Below are 21,623 nucleotides of genomic sequence, written 5' to 3'. Positions count from 1 at the left end.
GACTTTCAGCTTAGCGATCTGAATTAAAGGTGAAAACAGTGCTGGTGTAAATTAAACAACAAACAGCAGTAACAACTTACCCGTACATTGCAGTCCTCGTTTAACAGAACGCCTGAGTGTTTTTCAGTGGGGGGAGTAGACACCGAGCGATATGTAAAAGAATTTAGAGGGGAGATGGAAAGCAACAGTCAATGAGCTAGGTTTTTAGGAGGCCTTTGAAGATATAGTGGGGCTGAAGAAAGCTGCAGAAGGCAGGGGTGTAGTGGCCGAAAGCTCGGCCTCTGATGGTGGAGCAGAGGGTGTGAGGAACTCGCAGGGTGAGGCTGGGACATGGGCTAGGATGAGGTCATAGAGTGATCTGAAAGCAAAGATATGGTTCCCGAAGAACATTGGTGACATATAGGAAGCCAGTTGAGCTTGGTGAAGATGGGTTGATGGGTTTGCAAGACCTTTTGCAGTAGAGGGTTTGGGCTGCACAGGTCTAGATTAGTTGAAGTTTGTGAGGGGTGGAAGTGGAGAGCATTGGAGACATGAATTCTTGAGTTGTTTAGTGTGTGGATGAACGTTTCAGCAGCAGTGGGTGTGAGGTACAGGAGTAAGCAGGCAATGTTGCGGAGGTGGAAGAAGGCAGTCTTGGCAACAAACCGTATGTGGTGTATAAAACTCAGCTTAGGGTTGAACAGAACACCAAGGTGGCGTAGCATCATGTACAGCCTAAACAAATAGCAAGAGCTCAGTTGGAAGGCTTCAGATTTGCCAATGTTGAACTGTTGGAAATTTTGACTTACCCAGGACTGGATATTGCACGGGCAGTCAGATAGCACAATAATAGCCCTGGGGTCAATGATGGTAGTGATAAGGTAGCATTAGGTGCAATCAGCACATATGTAGAAGCTAACTGTGCTTGTTGATGATGACATGAGGGGCAACATGTAGGTGATCAATAGGAGGAGAATGGGGATGAAGTCCTGAAGTACCTCTCAAGTGATCTTACAAGCTTAGGAGGAAGAACTGTTTTCGGAGATGTAGTAACTGTATTGGGACAGGCAGGAGTGGTGCAACTACAAGAAACTGATGATCTGAAACTCGACCTCAGAAGAGACCGTAGAGAAGAATGGAGCGATCAACCATATAAAAGATAACGGAGAGGTTAAAGAAAAGCATTGAACCATTGTCACAGCTAAACAGGATATCATTTGTGACTGACCAAGGCAGTTGTGATCCTATGCACTGTTTGGAAGATGGATTGGATAGACTTGAACAGGAGGCGATAGAGAGGTGACACATAGTTTGGTGACAATGCCGTGTTCAAGAACTCTATTTTCCTTCCCAACTGCAATGACACGTTTCTTGTGGACCTTTATTGATTGATCAATTATGACTTCAAGGCCCCTCTGCGGATCTGTAAGTGCTACCCTTGCATAGTATTGCGTGCTTGGAGTTTCCCAACCCAGATGCATAGCACTGCACTTATCCAAACTGGAAGACATCTGCCACACACAGGTCCAGTTCCTTAACTTACCTAAATTGGACTGTTACCTATAAATTTAGATTAAATTCTCAAGCCTATGTCATTTGCAAACTTGTGATTAGTTCTATTAATGCCCTCATCTAAATCATTAATGAAGATGGTGAACAGTAGTGATCCCAATACAGAGCCCTGTGGGACTCCACTCATGACCTAACCCTATTCAGATTTTCTCCCATTGATGGCAACCCTCTACCTACAAGACTGTAGGCAGTTGGTTGTCCAGCATAACATCTGTTTGCCAATACCATGTGATTTAATCTTTACCAATAGCTGTCTGTCCAGCAAACTCGCAAGTATCCCTTGCAGCCAAATGCAAGAAGGCCAGCTTAGGAGTGTATTACACCCCACAAAAGATTCTCAAATGACACGCCTCCCTGTTTGAAGGGTCTGCGTCCAGAAAGGCACGTTCTGGCCGTGCTCTTGTATTCAGTTGTTCTGGACAGCAGTCCAACAGGCTGCAGAGAGCATGATGGGGCTCAATTCCTGCAGACCCAGGCTTGTGCCTAGTTGGAGAATGGCAACACGTAGCTAATGCAGCTATTACTACCTGCTGTAGGAAGATGCACTCCTCCCCACATGACATGCGAGTGGAACACTTGGGGGATATGTGCCATTTGGAACAGAAAACGAATGATTCTTGGAGCTCTGGATGTACCAGGCAGTCTGGAGCCCTTTTGTGAAAATCTGCACAAGAACAACTTGTATTTAATGTAGTAAAACGTCCCAAGGTGCTTCACAGTAGTATTATAAGACAAAACATTAAACACTGAGCCACATAAGGAGAAATTAGGGCAGGTGACCAAAAGCTTGGTCAAAGAGGTAGGTTTTAAGGAGCATCCTAAAGGAGGAAAGAGAGGTAGAGAGATGGACAGGTTTAGGCAGGGAATTCCAGAGCTTAGAGCCTAGGCAACAGAAGGCACGTTCACCAATGGTTGAGCGATTATAATTAGGGATGCTCAAGTGGGCATAATTAGAGGAGCGCAGATATCTTGGGGGGTTGTGGGGCTGAAGAGATAGGGAGGGGTGAGGCGATGGAGGGATTTGAAAACAAGGATGAGAATTTTGAAATCGAGGTGTTGATTAACCGGGAGCCAATGTTGGTCAGCGAGCATGGGGGTGATAGGTGAACGGGACTTGGTGCGAGTTAGGACACGAGCAGCCGATTTTTGGATGACCTCAGGTTTACGTAGGGTAGAATGTGGGAGGCCAGCCAGGAGTGCGTTGGAATAGTCAAGTCTAGAGGTAACAAAGGCATGGATGAGGGTTTCAGCAGCGGATGAGCTGAGGCAAGGGCGGAGATGGACATTGTTACGGAGGTGGAAATAGGCGGTCTTAGTTATGCTGTGGATATGTGGTCAGAAGGTCATTTCAGGGTCAAATATGACACCAAGGTTGTGATCAGTGTGGTTCAACCTCAGACAAATATTAGGGAGAGGGATGGAGTCAGTGGCTAGGGAATGGAGTTTGTGGTGGGGACCGAAAACAATGGCTTCGGTCTTCCCAATATATAATTGGAGAAAATTTCTGCTCATCCAGAACTGAATGACGGACAAGCAGTCTGACAATTTAGACACCGTGGCGGGGTCGAGAGAAGTGGTGGTGAGGTAGAGCTGGGTATCATCTGCGTGCATGTCGAAACTGACGCTGTGTTTTCGGATGATGTTGCGGGGCAACATGTAGATGAGAAATAGGAGAGGGCCAAGGATAGATCCTTGGGGGACACCAGAGGTAACGATGTGGGAGCGGGAAGAGAAGCCGTTGCACGTGATTCTCTGGCTACAATTAGATAGACAAGAATGGAACCAGGCGAGTGCAGTTCCAACCAGCTGGATGACAGTGGAGAGGCGTTGGCGAAGGATGGAGTGGTCAACTGTGTCAAAGGCTGCAGACAAGTCAAGAAGGACGAGGAGGGTTAGTTTACCTTTGTCACAGTCACAAAGCATGTCATTTGTGACTTTAATAAGAGCCGTTTCAGTACAAGGACGGAAACTTGATTGGAGGGATTCAAACATGGAGTTGCGGGAAAGATGGGCACATATTTGGGAGGCAACAACAAGTTCAAGGACTTTGGAGAGGAAAGGGAGGTTGCAGATGGGGCGATAGTTTGCAAGGACAGAGGGGTCAAGGGTTGGATTTTTGAGGAGAGGGGTGATGACGCCAGATTTGAGGGAGAGGGGGACAGTACCTGAGGGGCGAGAACTGTTAACAGTGCCAGCTAATATGGGAGCCAGAAAAGGAAGTTGGGTGGTCAGCAGTTTGGTGGGATTAGGGTCGAGGGAGCAGGAAGTGGGTCTCATGGACAAGATGAGCGCGGAGAGGTCATGAGCGGAGATCGGAGAGAAACTGGAGTTCAGAGCTAGGGCAGGGGGGAACTTTCGAGAAAGTTTGGTCCGATGGGCTAGGGGAAGCAAGGGAAATGGCAGAGGCAGCTGAACAGATGGTCTCAACCTTAGAGACAATGAGTTCCTCACACTTGTTGTCGGAGGTGAGGGTGGAGGAGACCAGGAAGAGGAATTTAAGAAGACAGTTAGCAGTGGAGAATAGAAGCCGGGGTTTATCTTTGCATTCCAGAATGATTCGGGAATAGTGAGCAATTTTGGCAGACAAGAACAGGACCCGATAATGCTTTATGTGGTCCAGCCAGATCTGGCGGTGAATGGCTAAACCAGTTGTCCGCCATATCTGTTCAAGTCTGCATCTCTTGGACTTAAGGGAGCGAAATGAGGACTGTACCGGGGGAACAGCCAGGGTGAGAGAGAGTCATTGTTTTAATAGAGATTAGGGCATCAAAGATAGTGGTGGTGGTGTGGTTGAGCAGATCAGTAGCTGCAGAAATGTCGTGGTGAATTGAGGGCCAAAGGCTGGACAGTTGGGATTTCATAAGTGCAGTTGTAAGAGAGCTGGGAGAGATCTTTTTCTAGGGGCGGACACAGAAGGAAGTGAGATTGGAGCGGGTGCGTGGAAGGGAGATGTGGGTGGAGAGCGATATGAGGAAATCGTCAGAGATGGCCTTATCTGTAATTGACACGATGGGAGTAGCGAGGCCACGCGAGCTGGCAAGGTTGAGGAGGTGGCCGTGAACATGGGTTCGGGAGTTTACATGGAGGGAGAGATTAAGGGAGGATAGGAGGCTAGTGAACTCAGAGGAGAGAGAGCATGATGAATTGAGATGGAGGTTGAAATCACAGAGGATGAGAAGTCATTTGGTGCAACGCAGTCATCCGGGAAAGGTAGCATAGTGGTTATGTTACTGGATTAGTAATCCAGTGGCCTGGACTAATGATCTGCGAGACGTGAGTTCAAATCCCACCACGACATCTGTGGAATTTAAATTCAGTTAATTAAATAAATCTGGAATAAAAAGCTAGTATCAGTAATGGTGACCACGAAATTATTGGATTGTTGTAAAAATACATCTGGTTTACAAATGTCCTTTAGGGAATGAAATCTGCCATCCTTAATCTTGTCTGGCCTCTATGTGACTCCAGACCCACTGCAAGTCACACGCCATCCTGACTTGGAAGTATATTGCTGTTCCTTCATCGTCACTGGGTCAAAATCCTGGAACTTCCTCCCCCCTAACAGCACTGTGGGAGTACCTTCGCCACACGGACTGCAGTGGTTCAAGAATGCAGCTCATCACCTTCTCAAGGGCAACTAGGTATGGGCAATAAATGCTCGCCTTTCCAGCGACGCCGACATCCCATGAACGAATTTTAAAAAAAACGCTGTCGTTCAACACAGAAATCGTTATCCGCATACCAAAACTGTGCCCTGGTAGGTAAGCGTGGACCATCGTGTAACAAAGCTGCAAACTAACAAGGATTGATTGGGTCCCTAATGCCCTATGCAAGGCAACAACCCAATCTTGGTAAAGTCTGGACCCCTAAAGCCCCACATAGGACCCAACTACATATGTTATGTAGACAGGTCTCTCGGGAGTTTCTCTGACTCAACCGAGTTTGCAATATTATACCAGTCCTCAAAAGCATGTGTTTATTGGAGTGCACTTAACGTTACCAATAGCCTCAATGTGTCAGCATGCTATTCTGTAATTATCATGTAACAAGACTGTGCAGCGACTGTGCAAAAATTCATCCCTTTTGTGCATTCTTTTTTCTGTATCTCGGCGAGCAGATTGCGCTTGTTTGGAATGAGCAGGACTGCATTTTAGGTTTGATTTGAATTTGATTACCAACAGGAAATGAGAAATATGCGGCTTTCCTGAAGGAGGCAAAGGAAATCCTAGAGAGAGAGACTTCTAAAGGCAACCTGCTCAGCCGCCCTGACACAATAGCAGGAGAACTGAGTGCAGCCAACACCCTCTCCTCGGTAAGTTGCTTTCATTCTTCATTACTGAATGCAGAAAGAGTTTCTTTCTTAAATCTATGATACAGTTCTTCTTTAGTGGGGCAATCCCGGGGTTGAATAGAAGGCGGTTGGGGATAAATCACTTTCTTCCATCATATTATTACAGTAAGTTACTTTCCATTTTTCCCCTTCTTTGTTGGGCTGCAATTGCTTGGCCACAATCCTCCTCTGGTACCTCACCCAAATGCTCATCCTTCTTTGAGTCCAGACAGTGAGTGGCTATTTACTTGTGGGGGAGCGGCATTGCAATTAAGCCCGATCCTTCCCTCATCTAACATCTACATGTGACTTTTCCAGCAGGGGTCACGGAATAGTGATCATGAATGAGAACTCTGGCTGCTTTTTCCCTCTCTGGCCCAGGAGTGCTGAGGCCAATTACCAAGCTCCCACCGTCACTCCAGCTGAGATCAGGTAACTCAGCAGAGACCAGGAATGAAACCTGGGGCCTTCTGGTCTTGTACGGCTTGGTCACCCACTCCCTTTACCAACCGGCCCATTGGGACAGTTCATTAAGCCGCAATGCATTGTAGCACAAAGTGGCCAAAAGCTGGCATTCCAATGGTTGTTGACATACTGGAATCGTGATCTTGTCAGTGCCATCAGGGAGAGATACAGAGCAGATTCCAGGTACTTCCCTAGAGGGAGGAAGCGAGGGAGGGATGATTATCTGTCATTTAACCCAGATCATCCTGTCAATCTTAAAGTAGCCAAGAAATGCTCCAATCCCACACTATGTGGTTGACTCTGAATGCCCTCAGGGCAACTAGGAATAGGAAATAAATACTGACCTGTCAGTGTCACCCATCCCAAGAACAAATAAAAAAAGAAAGCTGCATTCCACGAGCTCTCCGTGGATATTAGCCAAGGGAACTGTGATTGAGCTCAAGTATCTGCCCAGGTAGCACCTATAGTTATCCCAATGGTTCTGGTCATGCATCGAAACCCATGGATACAACAGCATCTTTTCCCAACTACCTTAATCTGCCTCACAGTCAGGATTCATTACAGCATCAGTTCTTTCAACATTTATTAACACTAACAATGTGCAGTATGTGTGTGTTTTGCCAAAGTGCTTCGCCACAGTGAGATTATGTGATATGTAACTTCAACTTTCTATTTGTGTTTCTAATTTGCTAGTGTTCTTCAAGTGGGAGAAGAAAGCGAGGCAGAGTAGATGGTCCTGCAGCTACAGATACCACAGAATTGACGTGCTAGCTGCCTGACCCTCTATGCTATGGGGGGGATGGGCACCAGGATGTGGCATTAGAAAGGAGAAACGAAGTGCACAAAGGATTGGGAGAGACAGATAACACTAGAGTAAGAAATAGTATGGTATTAGGTAGGGTCAGACTAAGAGAGAATACAAGAAGGTCTAAGATAGGTTTACAGTGCATGTGTGTAAATGCATGAAGTGTGGTAAATAAGGTTGGTGAGCTGCAGGCGCAAATAGCCACATGGGAATATGATGTTGTGGTGATAATGGATCAAAAAAGGGCAGGATTGGGTAGTAAATATTCCTGGTTATAAGGTGTTCAGGAAAGATAGGGAAGGAAAGAAAGGAGGTGGGCTGTCAGTATTGATTAAGGAGAATATTACAGTGCTGGAGAGAGGATGTCCCGAGGAGTTAAGGAAAGAATCTATTTGGTTAGAGTGAAGAAACAATAGAGGTGCCATGACACTACTAGGTGTATTCTATCGGCCACCAACTAGTGGGAAGGATATAAAGGAGCAAATTTGCAGGGAAATGGTTTTGTGCAAGGGAAATAATGTTTAACCAATTTATTGGAGTTCTTTGAGGAAGTAACATGTGCTGTGGATAAAGGGGAACCGGTGGATGTACTGTACTTAGATTTCCAGAAGGCATTTGATAAGGTGCCACATCAAAGGTTATTGCGTAAAATAAAAGCTCATGGTGTAGGGGGTAACATGGCATGGATAGAAGATTGGCTAGCTAACAGGAAACAGAGAGTAGGCATAAATGGGTCATTTTCTGGTTGGCAAGATGTAACGAGTGGTGTGCCACCGGGATCAGTGCTGGGGCCTCAACTTTTTACAATTTATATAAATGACTTTGATGAAGGGACCGAAGGTATGGTTGCTAAATTTGCTGATTACACAAAGATAGGTAGGAAAGTAAATTGTGAAGAGGACATAAGGAGGCTACAAAGGGATATAGATAGGTTAAGTGAGTGGGTAAAGATCTGGCAAATGGAGTACTGTATAATGTGGGAAAATGTGAAGTTGTCCATTTTGGCAGGAAGAATAAAAAAGAAGCATATTATCTAAATGGTGAGAAATTGCAGAGCTCTGAGTTGCAGAGGGATCTGGGTGTCCTAGTGCATGAATCGCAAAAGGTTAGTATGCAGGTACAGCAAGTAATTAGGAAAGCTAATAGAATGTTATCGTTTATTGCGAGGGGAATTGAATACAAAAGTAGGGAGGTTATGCTTCAGTTATACAGGACATTGGTGAGACCACATCTGGAGTACTGTGTACAGTATTGGTCTCCTTATTTAAGGAAGGATGTAAATGCATTGGAAGCAGTTCAGAGAAGGTTTATTAGACTAATACCTGGAATGGGCGGGTTGTCTTATGAGGAAAGGTTGGACAGGCTAGGCTTGTATCCGCTGGAGTTTAGAAGAGTAAGAGGTGACTTGATTGAAACATATAAGACCCTGAGGGGTCTGGACAGGGTGGATGTGGAGAGGATGTTTCCTCTTGTGGGAGAATCTAGAACTAGGGGGTCACTGTTTAAAAATAAGGGGTCACCCATTTAAGACAGAGATGATGAGGAGAAATTTTTTCTCACAGAGGGTCGTGAGTCATGGGAACTCTCTTCCTCAAAGAGCGGTGGAAGCAGTGTCTTTGAATATTTTTAAGGCAGAGGTAGATAAATTCTTGGTAAGCAAGGGGGCGATAAGTTATCGGGGTAGGCGGGAATGTGGAGTAATCGGATCAGCCATGATCTTATTGAATGGCGGCGCAGGCTCGAGGGGCCGAGTGGCCTATTCCGGCTCCTAATTCATACGTTCACATGAAATTACAGAGAGGTGCAAGAACTATAGAGTAATGATAATGGGGGACTTCAACTATCCTAATATAGACTGGGATAGTAATAGTGTAAAGGGCAGAGAGGGGGAAGAATTTCTGAAGCATGTTCTGGAGAACTTTCTTGATCAGTACGTTTCCGGCCCAACAAGGAAGGAGGCATTGCTGGATCTGGTTCTGGGGAATGAGGTGGGTCAAGTGGAGCAAGTGTCAGTAGGGGAACATTTAGGGAACCGTGATCATAGTATCATAAGGTTTAGATTAGCTATGGAAAAGGACAGGGCGCAATCTAGAGTAAAAATACTTAATTAGAGGAGAGCCAATTTCAGTTGGTTGAGAACGGACCTGCTCCGGGTAAAGTGGAATCAAAAATTGGCAGGCAAAACTGTAATGGAACAATTGGCTGCCTTTAAAGAGGAGATAGTTCAAGTACGGTCGGGGTACATTCCCACGAGGGGGAAAGGTAGGGCAACCAAAGTCAGAGCTCCCTGGATAACAGAAGAGATAGAGCGTAAGAAGAAGCAGAAAAAGAGGGCGCATGACAGATGTCAGGTTTAGAATACAAGTGAGAACCAGGCTGAATATAGAAAGTTCAGAGGGGAAGTGAAAAAGGAAATAAAAGGGATAAAGAGAGAATATGAGAATAGATTGGCAGTTAACATAAAAGGGAATCCAAAAATCTTCTGTAGGCATATAAATGGTAAACAGGTAGTAAGAGGAGGGGTGAGGCCGATTAGGGACCAAAATGGAGACCTACGCATGAAGGCAGAGGATATGGCTGAGGTACTAAATGAGTACTTTGCATCAGTCTTTACCAAGGAAGAAGATGCTGCAAAAGTCATAGTGAAGGAGGAGGTAGTTGAGATACTGGATGGGATAAAAATTGATAAAGAGGAGCTACTAGAAAGGCTGGCTGTACTTAAAGTAGATAAGTCACCAGGAGCGGATTGGATGTATCCTCGGATGCTGAGGGAAGTAAAGGTGGAAATTGCAGAGGTACTGGCCATAATCTTCCAATCCTCCTTAGATACGGGGGTGGTGCCAAAGGTCTGGAGAATTGCAAATGTTACATCCTTGTTCAAAAAAGGGCATAAGGATAAAGCCAGCCATTACAGTCCAGTCAGTTTTACCTCGATAGTGGGGAAGCTTTTAGAAATGATAATCTAGGAGAAAATTAACAGCCACTTGGACAAGTGTGGATTAATTGAGGAAAGCCAGCAAATCGTGTTTAACTAACTTGATTGAGTTTTTTGATGTGGTAACAGAGAGGGTTGATGAGGGCAATACGGTTGATGTCGTGTTCATGGACTTCCAAAAGGCATTTGAAAAAGTGCCACATAATAGGCTTGCCAGCAAAGTTGAAGCCCATGGAATGAAATGGGGCAGTGGCAGCATGGGTACAAAATTGGCTAAGTGACAGGAAACAGAGAGTAGTGGTGAATGGTTGTTTATTGGACTGGAGGAAGGTACACAGTGGTATTCCCCAGGGGTCTGTACTAGGACCACTGCTTTTCTTGATATATATTGATGACTTGGACTTGGGTGTACAGGGCACAATTTCAAAATTTGCAGAAGACACAAAACTTGGAAGTATAGTGAACAGTGAGGAGGATAGTGATAGACTTCAAGAGAACATAGGCAGGCTGGTGGAATGGGCGGACACATGGCGGATGAAATTTAACACAGAAAATTCTGAAGTGATGCATTTTGGTAGGAAGAACGAGGAGAGGCAATATAAACTAAAGGGTACAGTTCTAAAGGGAGTGCAGGAACAGAGAGACCTGAGGGTATATGTGCACATATCGTTGAGGATGGCAGGGCAGGTTGAGAAAGCGGTTAAAAAAGCATACGGGATCCTGGGTTTCATAAATAGAGGCATAGGGCTCGATTTTGCCAGGCCCGAGGAGGCGGGATTGGAGGCGTGTGAGGTGTTAAAATCGCAAAAACTGGCGGGCGGGCCAGGGTGCAGGGCGTCATTGACTGCACACATGTGGCCCATAAGGCACTCCATCACAATCCAGGTATTTTTGTCGACCGCAAGGGCTTCCACTCCCTCAACGTACAGCTGGTGTGTGACCACAAGAAGGAACTTTTGCATGTTTGTGCCAAGTACCCTGGCAGTTGCCATGACTCCTTCATCCTGCGCCAGTCTAGTGTGCCTCCGCTCTTCAGTCCGCCAGACCAACTTAACGGATGGCTACTTGGAGACAAGGGCTATCCCCTGAAGACGTGGCTAATGACACCATTGAGGAGGCCATCCAACGAAGCTGAGGAGTGCTACAACTCCAGCCACATTTCCACCAGATCCTTAATCAAGCAAACCATCGGCTTGCTGAAGATGTGCTTCAGTTGCCTGGATAGATCAGGTGGAGCCCTGCAGTACTCAGCAGCCAGGGTCTCCAGAATCGTCGTGGTTTGCTGTGCACTTCACAACATGGCACAGCATCGTGGCTTGCAGATGCTTGAGAAAGAAGTGGCTAATTACATAGCCTCCTCAGATGAGGAGGAGGAGGAGAGCGACAACGACCAGCTTGCAGAGGCGCATCAACCAGCGGCAGCAGCATGCAAGCACATTGCTGGCCGGGATGCAAGGAACGCACTCATCTTGGCCAGATTTGCTCAGCCTGGCCAATCAAAAACTTTTGTCTCGCACCTTCTTACCAGAGCATTGACAATGGCCAAGAACCTGCAGATTTCTATCACCCTGACCACCATACTGACAATTGCAAGTCGCCCTAAGCCCTCGACATGCAGCTGAGCCGAGCTGGCAGAGTCCTGCGCCCTCCGACTAGGACTCTCCACTGCTGTACCTGTCTCCACAATCTGCTGATGCTCACTTGTGAGCTGTGATACACCAGGTGACAACTCTACTCTATCTCGCGAAGGTACCACCGAGGTGTGAGTGTCTGCGCTGGTGCTGGGTGCGCTTAATTCTGCTGACGCTGCGCCCTCAGAGGTTGCAGCTTCCTCTGAGGAGTCTGGAGGCTCAGGCTGTTCCTCCTGGATAGTGGGGACAGGGGCTTTCGATGATCCTGTGGGGGACTAAAGGAAAGAGTCAGAGATGTGAGGCCAAGGTTACATGCACATTGAATATTGCAGATGATCAAAAGTCAATCTGTTAGAGCATCAGAATCATTATCAGTGACTCATGCAATGTTAATGAGAGAGATGATAAACTATTCTGTCACCAGCTTGCTCTGATGCACCTGTCTGTCCATCCCCTACTTGTGCATCCTCCTCCACTCCCACAATCTCCAGGGCCGCCTCCTCCCAGGGGGTGAGCTGGGCTACTGAGGGTGGCCCTCCTCCTGTCCTCGCTCTTTCCCTCTTATTGTGAGCTCTCGTTTCCTGCAATGAGGGAGACAAGTGGAGTTTGAGTGAGAATGAAGGAGTGAGTGTAGAGAATCCATATCATTGATGGCTAGAAGGAGACAATGATGGACTGAGGTGGCAAGACCAAGGGCCCTCCCTGTGTGTTGTAAGTTGTTTTCATAGCATCACAGCGATAGGGAGTGTGAGGGCTGCATAGTCGAATAGTTAGGTGAGTGTGACCATAGAGAGAGAGGGAATGGGTATGGGTGTAGGGATGTCATTGTCAAGTGGGATGTGGAGGAAGAGGTTGCTAAAGCTGAGTGCTGGTGAGGAGAGGCAATGGGGATCAGATTGAGGGTGATGGGAAAGTCATACTCACTTTTCCAGTGCACAGAAGGTCATGAAACCTCTTCCTGCACTGCAGCCAGGTTCTGCGGCACATTGACAGCGAGTTGACCTCCTGGGCCACTTGCATCCACACAGCTTTCGTCTGCTGGGGAGTCTTTTTTCTCCCTGAGGAAGGGAAGAGCACCTCCTTACTTCCTCTTACTCCCTCCACCAGAGCTTGCAGGGCTGCGTCATCGAATCTTGGTGCAGACTTTGGACTACTGCTGGACATATTGGCTGAATGAATCGATCACACCACTGGCCAAAAAGTTTAAAGTCTGCCGAAGAAGTAAGGCTGCTTGCAGGCCTTAAAACCAGCAGCATTGATGACGTCATCTGAGGCGACTATCAGAATGGTAAGACTCATTGGGCCAGGGGTTCCCACACGCTGGGAATCAATTGGCCAATTAGGTGAAAATTGCAGTTTTCCCCCACATCAAAATGGAGTCAGGTGGATAACACGAAAAGCGGCTGACACGCCCCCAGCCCGCCCAAATGACAAAATTGAGCCACAGCGTACAAAAGCAAGGAAGTTATGATGAACCTTTATAAAACACTGTTCTAGCCTCAACTGGAGTATTGTGTCCAATTCTGGGCACCACACTTTAGAAAGGATGTGAAGGCCTTAGGGTGCAGAAAAGATTTACAAGAATGGTTCCAGGGATGAGGGAGTTCAGTTACGTGGAGAAGCTGGGGTTGTTCTCCTTAGAGCAGAGAAGGTTGAGAGGAGATTTGATAGAGGAGTTCAAAATCATGAGGGGTCTAGACAGAATAGATAGAGAGAAACTGTTCCCATTGGCGGAAAGGTTGAGAACCAGAGGACACATATTTAAGGTGATTGGCAGAATAACCAAAGGTGACATGAGGAAAAACTTTTTTACGCAGCAAGTGGTAAGGATCTTGTAATGTATATACCTTTAAGGGGGGAACTACTTTTTACAGCTCATGTATACTGCAGTACCGGCAGTAACCACACCTGTATATAGCACTGAGTAATAACCTGTACAGTTCAGTTCCAGAGTGAGCCACGTTGAGTAAACACCTGTTCTACCGTTCCCCCCTGCAGTCTTGTGTCTTATTACTCTCGGACACAACATTGGCGACGAGACAAATTCGATCCTACCTGCAACTCTGCATCACCTCCCAGGGATTCGTTCCTGGAGACCAGTAGATTGGAGGTCAAGGCCAGAGACACGGGCGTCGACCACGGGCAACCGCCCAGTCATCCAGCAGAGACTCGAGAATTGCGGGGGAGGCTGTTGAGAGCCAGGCTTGGCTTTCCAGTCGCGGTGGTCCAGCGAAACGGGCTGGCAACAGGTAGTGCGTAGACCCTTCCCGGACAGCGGCGGGCTAGAGCCCGACCGAACGGCACAGCAAAGGGCCGAGCAGCGTCGACGGGGGAGAGAGAGAGAGGGCAGAGTGCACAGGGCGCAGCCGGTGTTCAGGGGCCGAGCAGCGTCAAGGAGAGGGAGAGAGACGCGCAGAAACCCGCGAGGCGCCGCCATTGCCACGAGGACCGCCGAGAGTGGCGTTGGCAGCAGCGCAGCAGAAGCGCGCAAAACCTACAGGGCGCCGCCATTGCCACGAGGACCGCCGAGAGCGGCGTTGGCAGCAGCGGGGGAGGAAGGAAAGCACGGGAGATGCCATTTTAAGCCATTTTGAACCACACCCAAAATGCTGAAGAGTGGCAGTATTACCGCATTTGACAATGAAATCGAAGATTGGACTACATATGTCGAACGAATAGAGGTATACTGCAAGGCAAATGAGGTGTCAGATGACAAGAAAGCGCCGGTATTGTTAAATTTAATGGGTGCAAAGACATATGGCTTATTACGAAATCTAGTAACCCCAGCGAAGCCAGTGGAAAAGAGTTTTGGAGACATAGTGACGATACTACAGGAACATTTAAACCCCACACCGCTGCTGATAGCAGAAAGATTCAAGTTTCACAAACGGAACCAGCATAAGGATGAAAGCAATGCTGAATATTTAACAGAACCGCGCAAACTATCGAAACACTGCCAGTTTGGAACGGGACTGGCAGATACCTTAAGGGACAAGTTTGTGTGTGGGCTTCAAAGTGAAGGAACCCAAAAATGGCTTTTATCTAAAAAGGACCTTACGCTGGACAAGGCTTTCAGCATTGCGGTATCATATGAAGCAGCAGCACGGGGCGCTGCAGAGATACAACAGAGACCGCAAGAATATGGCACAAACGAAATGTCATACAGAACAGAGAAGTGCTATCGCTGTGGCAGAACAACACATGACCACAATGATTGCTGGTTCAAAGACAAAGTGTGCAGACAGTGTGGAAAAGTAGGACACATAGCACGAGTCTGCAGGTCGGGAAAGAAAACCAGCAATAAGAAATCTCTAAAAGAAAAGTACAAGAAGGTACATAAGGTGACAGAGAATAGTTCAGACGAACAAAAGAGTGATACCGACTCCGAAAACAGGGAGCTGAGTTGTCTGAAACTACATAATGTGATCAAAACGGAGGATCACCGAACCATTTGGGTCACTCTCAAGATAGCAAGAGTCCAGGTAAAAATGGAATTGGACACAGGATCAGCCCTAACAGTCATAAACCGACGGGACTACGAGCGGCTATTCTCACACATACCCTTGAGAGACACAAAAATTATTTTGAAGACGTACACGGGGCAAAAAGTCTACCCCAAAGGAAAAATAAGGGTGACCGTTATATATAACGATAAGGAAACACCAAAACTAGACCTGTATGTATTGCAAGATGGAGGACCACCATTACTGGGACGTGAATGGATCCGGAAAATACAGCTGGATTGGCATTCCATACAAGCACTGACTGTGGCTGCCAAAAAGGATGACGACGTCACACCTGGGCAACTGTCAAAGATCCTAACCGACGCGCAAGAAGTGTTCCAGCAAGGACTCGGAACACTAAAAGGCATGACAGCAACAATTAAAATCGAAGAAAACGCAAGCCCAAAATTTTTTAAGGCCAGACCGGTACCTTATGCGATCCGCCCAGCCGTCGAAGCAGAGCTGGAGAGTTTCGAACGTTCAGGAGTACTGTCCAAGGTAGACTGGAGCGAGTGGGCTACACCCATCATCCCTGTGATGAAAAAGTCGTTGAGCAGCACGCCTGGGGAACCAAGGAAGGTTCGCATCTGTGGGGACTTTAAGGTAACAGTGAACCCAGTCCTTCACATCGTACAATATCCACTTCCGCGGATTGAAGATATTTTCGCCTCGCTATCTGGAGGGAAACGCTTCACTAAGATTGATCTGGCCCAGGCGTATCTGCAAATGGAGGTAGAAGAAGCATCAAAAAAATACCTCACAATCAACACCCATAAAGGTCTCTACCAATACAACCGGCTGGTATTCGGGGTAGCATCAGCTCCGGCTATTTGGCAAAGGGCAATGGAACAAGTCCTGCAAGGGATTCCAGGGACCCAGTGTTATTTGGACGACATCCTGGTGACGGGCGAAAATGACAGTGATCACCTCGCCAACCTGGAGCAGGTGCTCACTAGATTGCAGGAACATGGGCTCCGAGCTAACCGCCCCAAATGCGAGTTTTTAAAAAAACAGATCTCGTATTGTGGCCACGTTATCGATAAAGAGGGGTTACATAAGTCCCCAGAGAAGATTGAGGCAGTAGTCAAGGCTCCAGCACCGGAAAACGTGTCACAACTGAGGTCGTTCCTCGGACTGGTAAACTACTACCATAAGTTCTTGCCAAATTTGTCTACAATACTACACCCACTGAACACCCTACTGCAAACTGGGGTGCCATGGAAGTGGAGTGACGAATGTAAACAAGCTTTCCAGAAGAGCAAAACACTAATCACATCGAAAGAGATATTGGCCCATTTCAAAGCTGCACTACCAATTCGGTTGGCGTGTGATGCGTCACCCTACGGCATTGGAGCGGTGCTGTCGCACAAATTCTCGGACGGCTCAGAGAGGCCAATAGCCTTTGCGTCACGATCACTAACCTCAGCCGAGCGTAACTACGCCCAGATTGACAGGGAGGCCCTCAGCCTAGTGTGGGGAGTGAAAAAGTTCAATCACTATCTGTACAGGCAGAAATTCACCTTGCTGACTGATCACCAGCCTCTTGTCTCCATTTTTAATCCGATGAAGGGCGTTCCGGTGATGACTGCGCAATGACTACAAAGATGGTCACTCTTTCTAGGGGCGCACCACTATGAGATTGAATATAAGGGCACGAAACAGCATGGAAATGCTGATGGGCTATCACGCCTGCCACTGCCTACTGCGGAGGAAGCACCAGCAGTGGATCCTGTCGAAATATTTCATTCGACTATAGTTGAATACCTACCGGTAACTAACGCTCGTATAGAACAGGAGACCCGAAATGACCCGAAACTGCCTCGGGTATATGATTTGACGGTGAAGGGATGGCCAGCACATGGCGACTCACTGTTGCCAGCATTCTCGACAAGAAGAGAACAGCTGTCAGTGTGCCGGGGGACCTTGATGTGTGGATCCCGAGTGGTAATTCCACCCAAGTTAAGGGATAGAGTGCTCAATGAGCTTCATGAAGGTCATCTGGGAGGGGTAAGAATGAAAAGCCTTGCCAGGGCTTATGTGTGGTAGCCGGGAATCGATAAACAAATCGAGGACCTGACCAAGAGCTGCTCAGAATGCCAGAAAGTCCAAAATGCACCACCACATGCCCCTCTACACCCATGGGAGTGGCCCTCATCTCCAAGACAACGGGTGCATATTGATTTTGCTGGTCCATTCATGGACTCAATGTTTTTAATAGCCATGGATGCGCACTCGAAATGGCCTGAGGTCATCAAAATGTCCTCCACCACCACGGAGAAAACCATTGCAGTCCTACGAACCATTTTTGCCAGGAATGGCTTGCCAGAACACATTTGCTCCGATAACGGACCACAGTTTGTGTCCGAAGAATTCCGGAGGTTTATGAAGACGAATGGGGTAAGGCATTACACATCCGCCCCGTATCATCCAGCCACAAATGGATTGGCTGAGAGGTTCGTACAAACCTTTAAGAAGGCAATAAAGGCTATGTACAATGACAACATTCCGCTGCAGCATAAGGTGGACAATTTCCTGTTCGCCTACCGGAATGCGACACATGCAGTCACCAACCAGGCCCCGGCCATGATGTTCTTTAACCGAAGGTTAAGATCTCGCCTGGATTTGCTCAGACCAAACGTACGAAGAGATGTTGAGAGTAAGCAATTCCAGCACATCCATGAGAAGCCAACAAGGAGCTTCAATGTAGGGCAACCAGTCTTGGCCCGCGACTACCGAACAGAAAAATGGCAGCCAGGAACGATATGCACACGGCAGGGCCCACTAATGTACACAGTGGACGTTGGGGAGAACATCATGAGACACCATACTGACCAGATCCTAGAGTCACAGGAACAAGTCAACCCCATGTCTCGCCCATACGTACCTGGTGAGGAACCCGACGTACAGGTCGCATCTACCCCAGAAACAGTAGCATCGGAAGCTGATGACCCAACCGACGACAGGGTGCCAGAATCGCCTCCGCACCAAGAGCGAGACACTCGGGAAAGGCGCTATCCAGAAAATATAGACAAGTTAATGGCACAAATAACTACATATGGGTATGATCTTGTGGCCATTACAGAAACATGGCTGCAGGGTGACAATGCCTGGGAATTAAACATACCAGGTTATTTAACGATCAGGAAGGACAGGCAGGAAGGAGGGGGAGGTGGGGTAGCTATGTTAATAAAGGAAGGAATCACTGTAATACAGAGAAATGATATTGGGTCAAAAGATCAGGATAATGAAACAGTTTGGGTGGAGGTAAGGAATAATAAGGGGAAAAAAACACTAGTGGGCGTAGTCTATAGGCCTCCGAACAGTTGCAACTCTGTTGGACGGAGTATCAATCAGAAAATAGTTGAGGCTTGTAATAAGGGAGTACCTATAATTATGGGGGATTTTAACTATCATATTAATTGGACAAATCAAATTGGGCAGGGCTGCATTGAGGCTGAGTTCATTGAGTGTATTAGGGATGGGTTTCTTGAGCAGTATGCAACTGAACCGACCAGGGGGCAAGCAACCTTAGATCTGGTCCTGTGTAACGAGACAGGATTAATTAAAAATGTCCTAGTAAAGGATCCCCTTGGAATGAGTGACCATAACATGGTTGAATTCCACATTCAATTAGAGGGTGAGAAGGTTGGATCTCAAACAAGCATGCTAAGCTTGAATAAAGGAGACTATGAAGGTATGAGAGCGGAATTGAGTAGAGTGGATTGGGAAAATAGATTAAAGGGTAAGACGATACATGATCAGTGGTGTACATTTAAGGAGTTATTTTACAACTTCCAAAAAAAATATATTCCACTGAGAAGAAAAAGGTGTAAAAGAAAAGACAGCCATCCGTGGCTAAGTAAAGAAATTAAGGATAGTATTCGACTAAAAACAAGGGAATATAAGGTAGCCAAATCTAGTGGGAGGATAGAGGATTGGGAAAACTTTAAAAGACAGCAAAAAATAACAAAGATTGATTAAGAAAGGGAAGATAGATTATGAAAGTAAATTCACAAAAAATATAAAAACAAATAGTAAGAGTTTTTATAGTTATATAAAAAGAAAAAGGGTGGCTAAAGTAAATGTTGGTCCCTTAGAGGATGAGACAGGAAAATTAATGGTGGGAAATATGGAGATGGCAAAAACACTGAATGAATATTTTGTATCAGTCTTTACAGTAGAAGACACTAAGAATATCCCAACACTGGAAAAACAGGGGGCTATAGGGGGGGAGGAGCTAAACACGATCAAAATCACTAAGGAAGTGGTGCTCAGTAAAATAATGGGACTCAAGGCGGATAAATCACCTGGACCTGATGGCTTACATGCTAGGGTCTTGAGGGAAGTGGCGGTAGGGATTGTGGATGCATTGGTAATAATTTTCCAAAACTCCCTGGACTCAGCAAAGGTCCCGGCAGACTGGAAAACTGCTAATGTAACGCCCTTATTTAAAAAGGGCAGGAGACAGAAGGCTGGAAACTATAGACCGGTTAGCCTAACATCTGTGGTAGGTAAAATATTGGAGTCCATTATTAAGGAGACAGTAACAGGACATTTGGATGATCATAATTTAATAGGACAAAGTCAGCATGGTTTTATGGAGGGGAAGTCATGTTTGACAAATTTGCTGGAGTTCTTTGAGGAAGTAACATATAGGGTGGATAAAGGGGAACCAGTGGACGTAGTGCAGTTAGACTTCCAAAAGGCATTTGACAAGGTGCCACACAAAAGATTATTGCTTAAGATAAAAAATCATGGGATTGGGGGTAATATTCTGGCATGGATAGAGGATTGGCTATCTAACAGAAGGCAGAGAGTTGGGATAAATGGTTCATTCTCAGACTGGCAATCAGTAACTAGTGGTGTTCCACAGGGGCCAGTGCTGGGTCCCCAACTCTTTACAATCTATATTAACGATTTGGAGGAGGGGACCGAGTGTAACATATCAAAGTTTGCAGATGATACTAAGATGGGAGGGAAAGTAGTGAGTGAGGAGGACATAAAAAACCTGCAAGGGGACATAGACAGGCTAAGTAAGTGGGCAGAGATTTGGCAGATGGAATGCAATACTGGAAAGTGTGAGGTTATGCACTTTGGCAGGAAAAATCGTAGAGCAAGTTATTATCTTAATGGCGAGAAACTGGAAAGTACTGAAGTACAAAGGGATCTGGGGGTCCTTGTGCACGAAACTCAAAAGGTTAGTATGCAGGTGCAGCAAGTGATTAAGAAGGCCAATGGAATGTTGGCTTTCATTGCTAGGGGGATAGAGTATAAAAATAGGGAGGTATTGCTTCAGTTGTACAAGGTATTGGTGAGACCGCACCTGGAATACTGCATACAGTTTTGGTGTCCATACTTATGAAAAGACATACTTGCTCTCGAGTCAGTACAAAGAAGGTTCACTCGGTTAATCCCGGGGATGAGGGGATGGACATATGAGGAGAGGTTGAGTAGATTGGGACTCTACTCATTGGAGTTCAGAAGAATGAGAGGCAATCTTATTGAAACATATAAGATTGTGAAGGGTTTGGATCGGGTGGATGCGGGGAGGATGTTCCCGATGATGGGTGAAACTAGAACTAGGGGGCATAGTCTTAGAATAAGGGGCTGCTCTTTCAAAACTGAGATGAGGAGGAACTACTTCACTCAGTGGGTGGTAGGTCCATGGAATATGCTGCCCCAAAATGCTGTAGAAGCTACATCATTACATAAATTTAAAACAGAAATAGACAGTTTCCTAGAAGTAAAGGGAATAAAGGGTTATGGGGAGCGGGCAGGAATTTGGACATGAGTCTAGGTTTGGATCGGTCATGGCCCTGTGGGTAGCGGAGCGGGCCCAGGGGCGGTGTAGCCTGATCCTGCTCCTATTTCGTGTGTCTAATTCTGTTAGATTCAGGAGATGGTTCTGTGATAGTAGATTGGCGGTTAGCATCAGATCAGCCATGATCTTATTGAATGGCGGAGCAGGCTCGAGGGGCCGATTGGCCTACTCCTGCTCCTATTTCTTATGTTCTTATGATCAGGAAGCCTTCCCAACGACTGAATATATAAATGGACTATTTTCAGCTAACGTTGCATGTTAAAAGTGTCAATTGTAATTAGTTTGATATTTAATTGTTAAATGAGTGTTATGGTACTGTTAATCTAAAAGGGGAGGAATTGTAATGTATATACCTTTAAGGGGGTAACTACTTTTTACAGCTCATGTATACTGCAGTACCGGCAGTAACCACACCTGTATATAGCACTGAGTAGTAATCTGTACAGTTCAGTTCCAGAGTGAGCCACGTAGAGTAAACACCTGTTGTACCGTTCCCCCCTGCAGTCTTGTGTCTTATTACTCTCGGACACAACAGATCTAAAATGAACTGCCTGAAATGGTAGTGGAGGCACATTCAATCAT

The 21,623-nt window shown here is 46.5% G+C and overlaps 1 protein-coding gene across 1 annotated transcript in view; it reads left to right on the top strand.

Moving 5' to 3' along the window:
* Positions 1-21,623, top strand: part of hydin (HYDIN axonemal central pair apparatus protein) — a 946,920-nt gene that overhangs the window by 700,389 nt on the left and 224,908 nt on the right. Inside the window, exon 26 of the mRNA XM_085992020.1 lies at positions 5,733-5,863. Coding sequence (XP_085848146.1) covers positions 5,733-5,863 — 131 coding nt within the window. The remainder of the gene's footprint in view (positions 1-5,732; positions 5,864-21,623) is intronic.

The sequence above is a fragment of the Somniosus microcephalus genome, chromosome 6 (genome assembly GCF_052327205.1).
Source record: "Somniosus microcephalus isolate GS21.2 chromosome 6, FLI_Smic_1.0, whole genome shotgun sequence".
Taxonomy (NCBI): Eukaryota; Metazoa; Chordata; class Chondrichthyes; order Squaliformes; family Somniosidae; genus Somniosus; species Somniosus microcephalus.
This window is presented reverse-complemented; position numbering and strand designations above follow the sequence as displayed.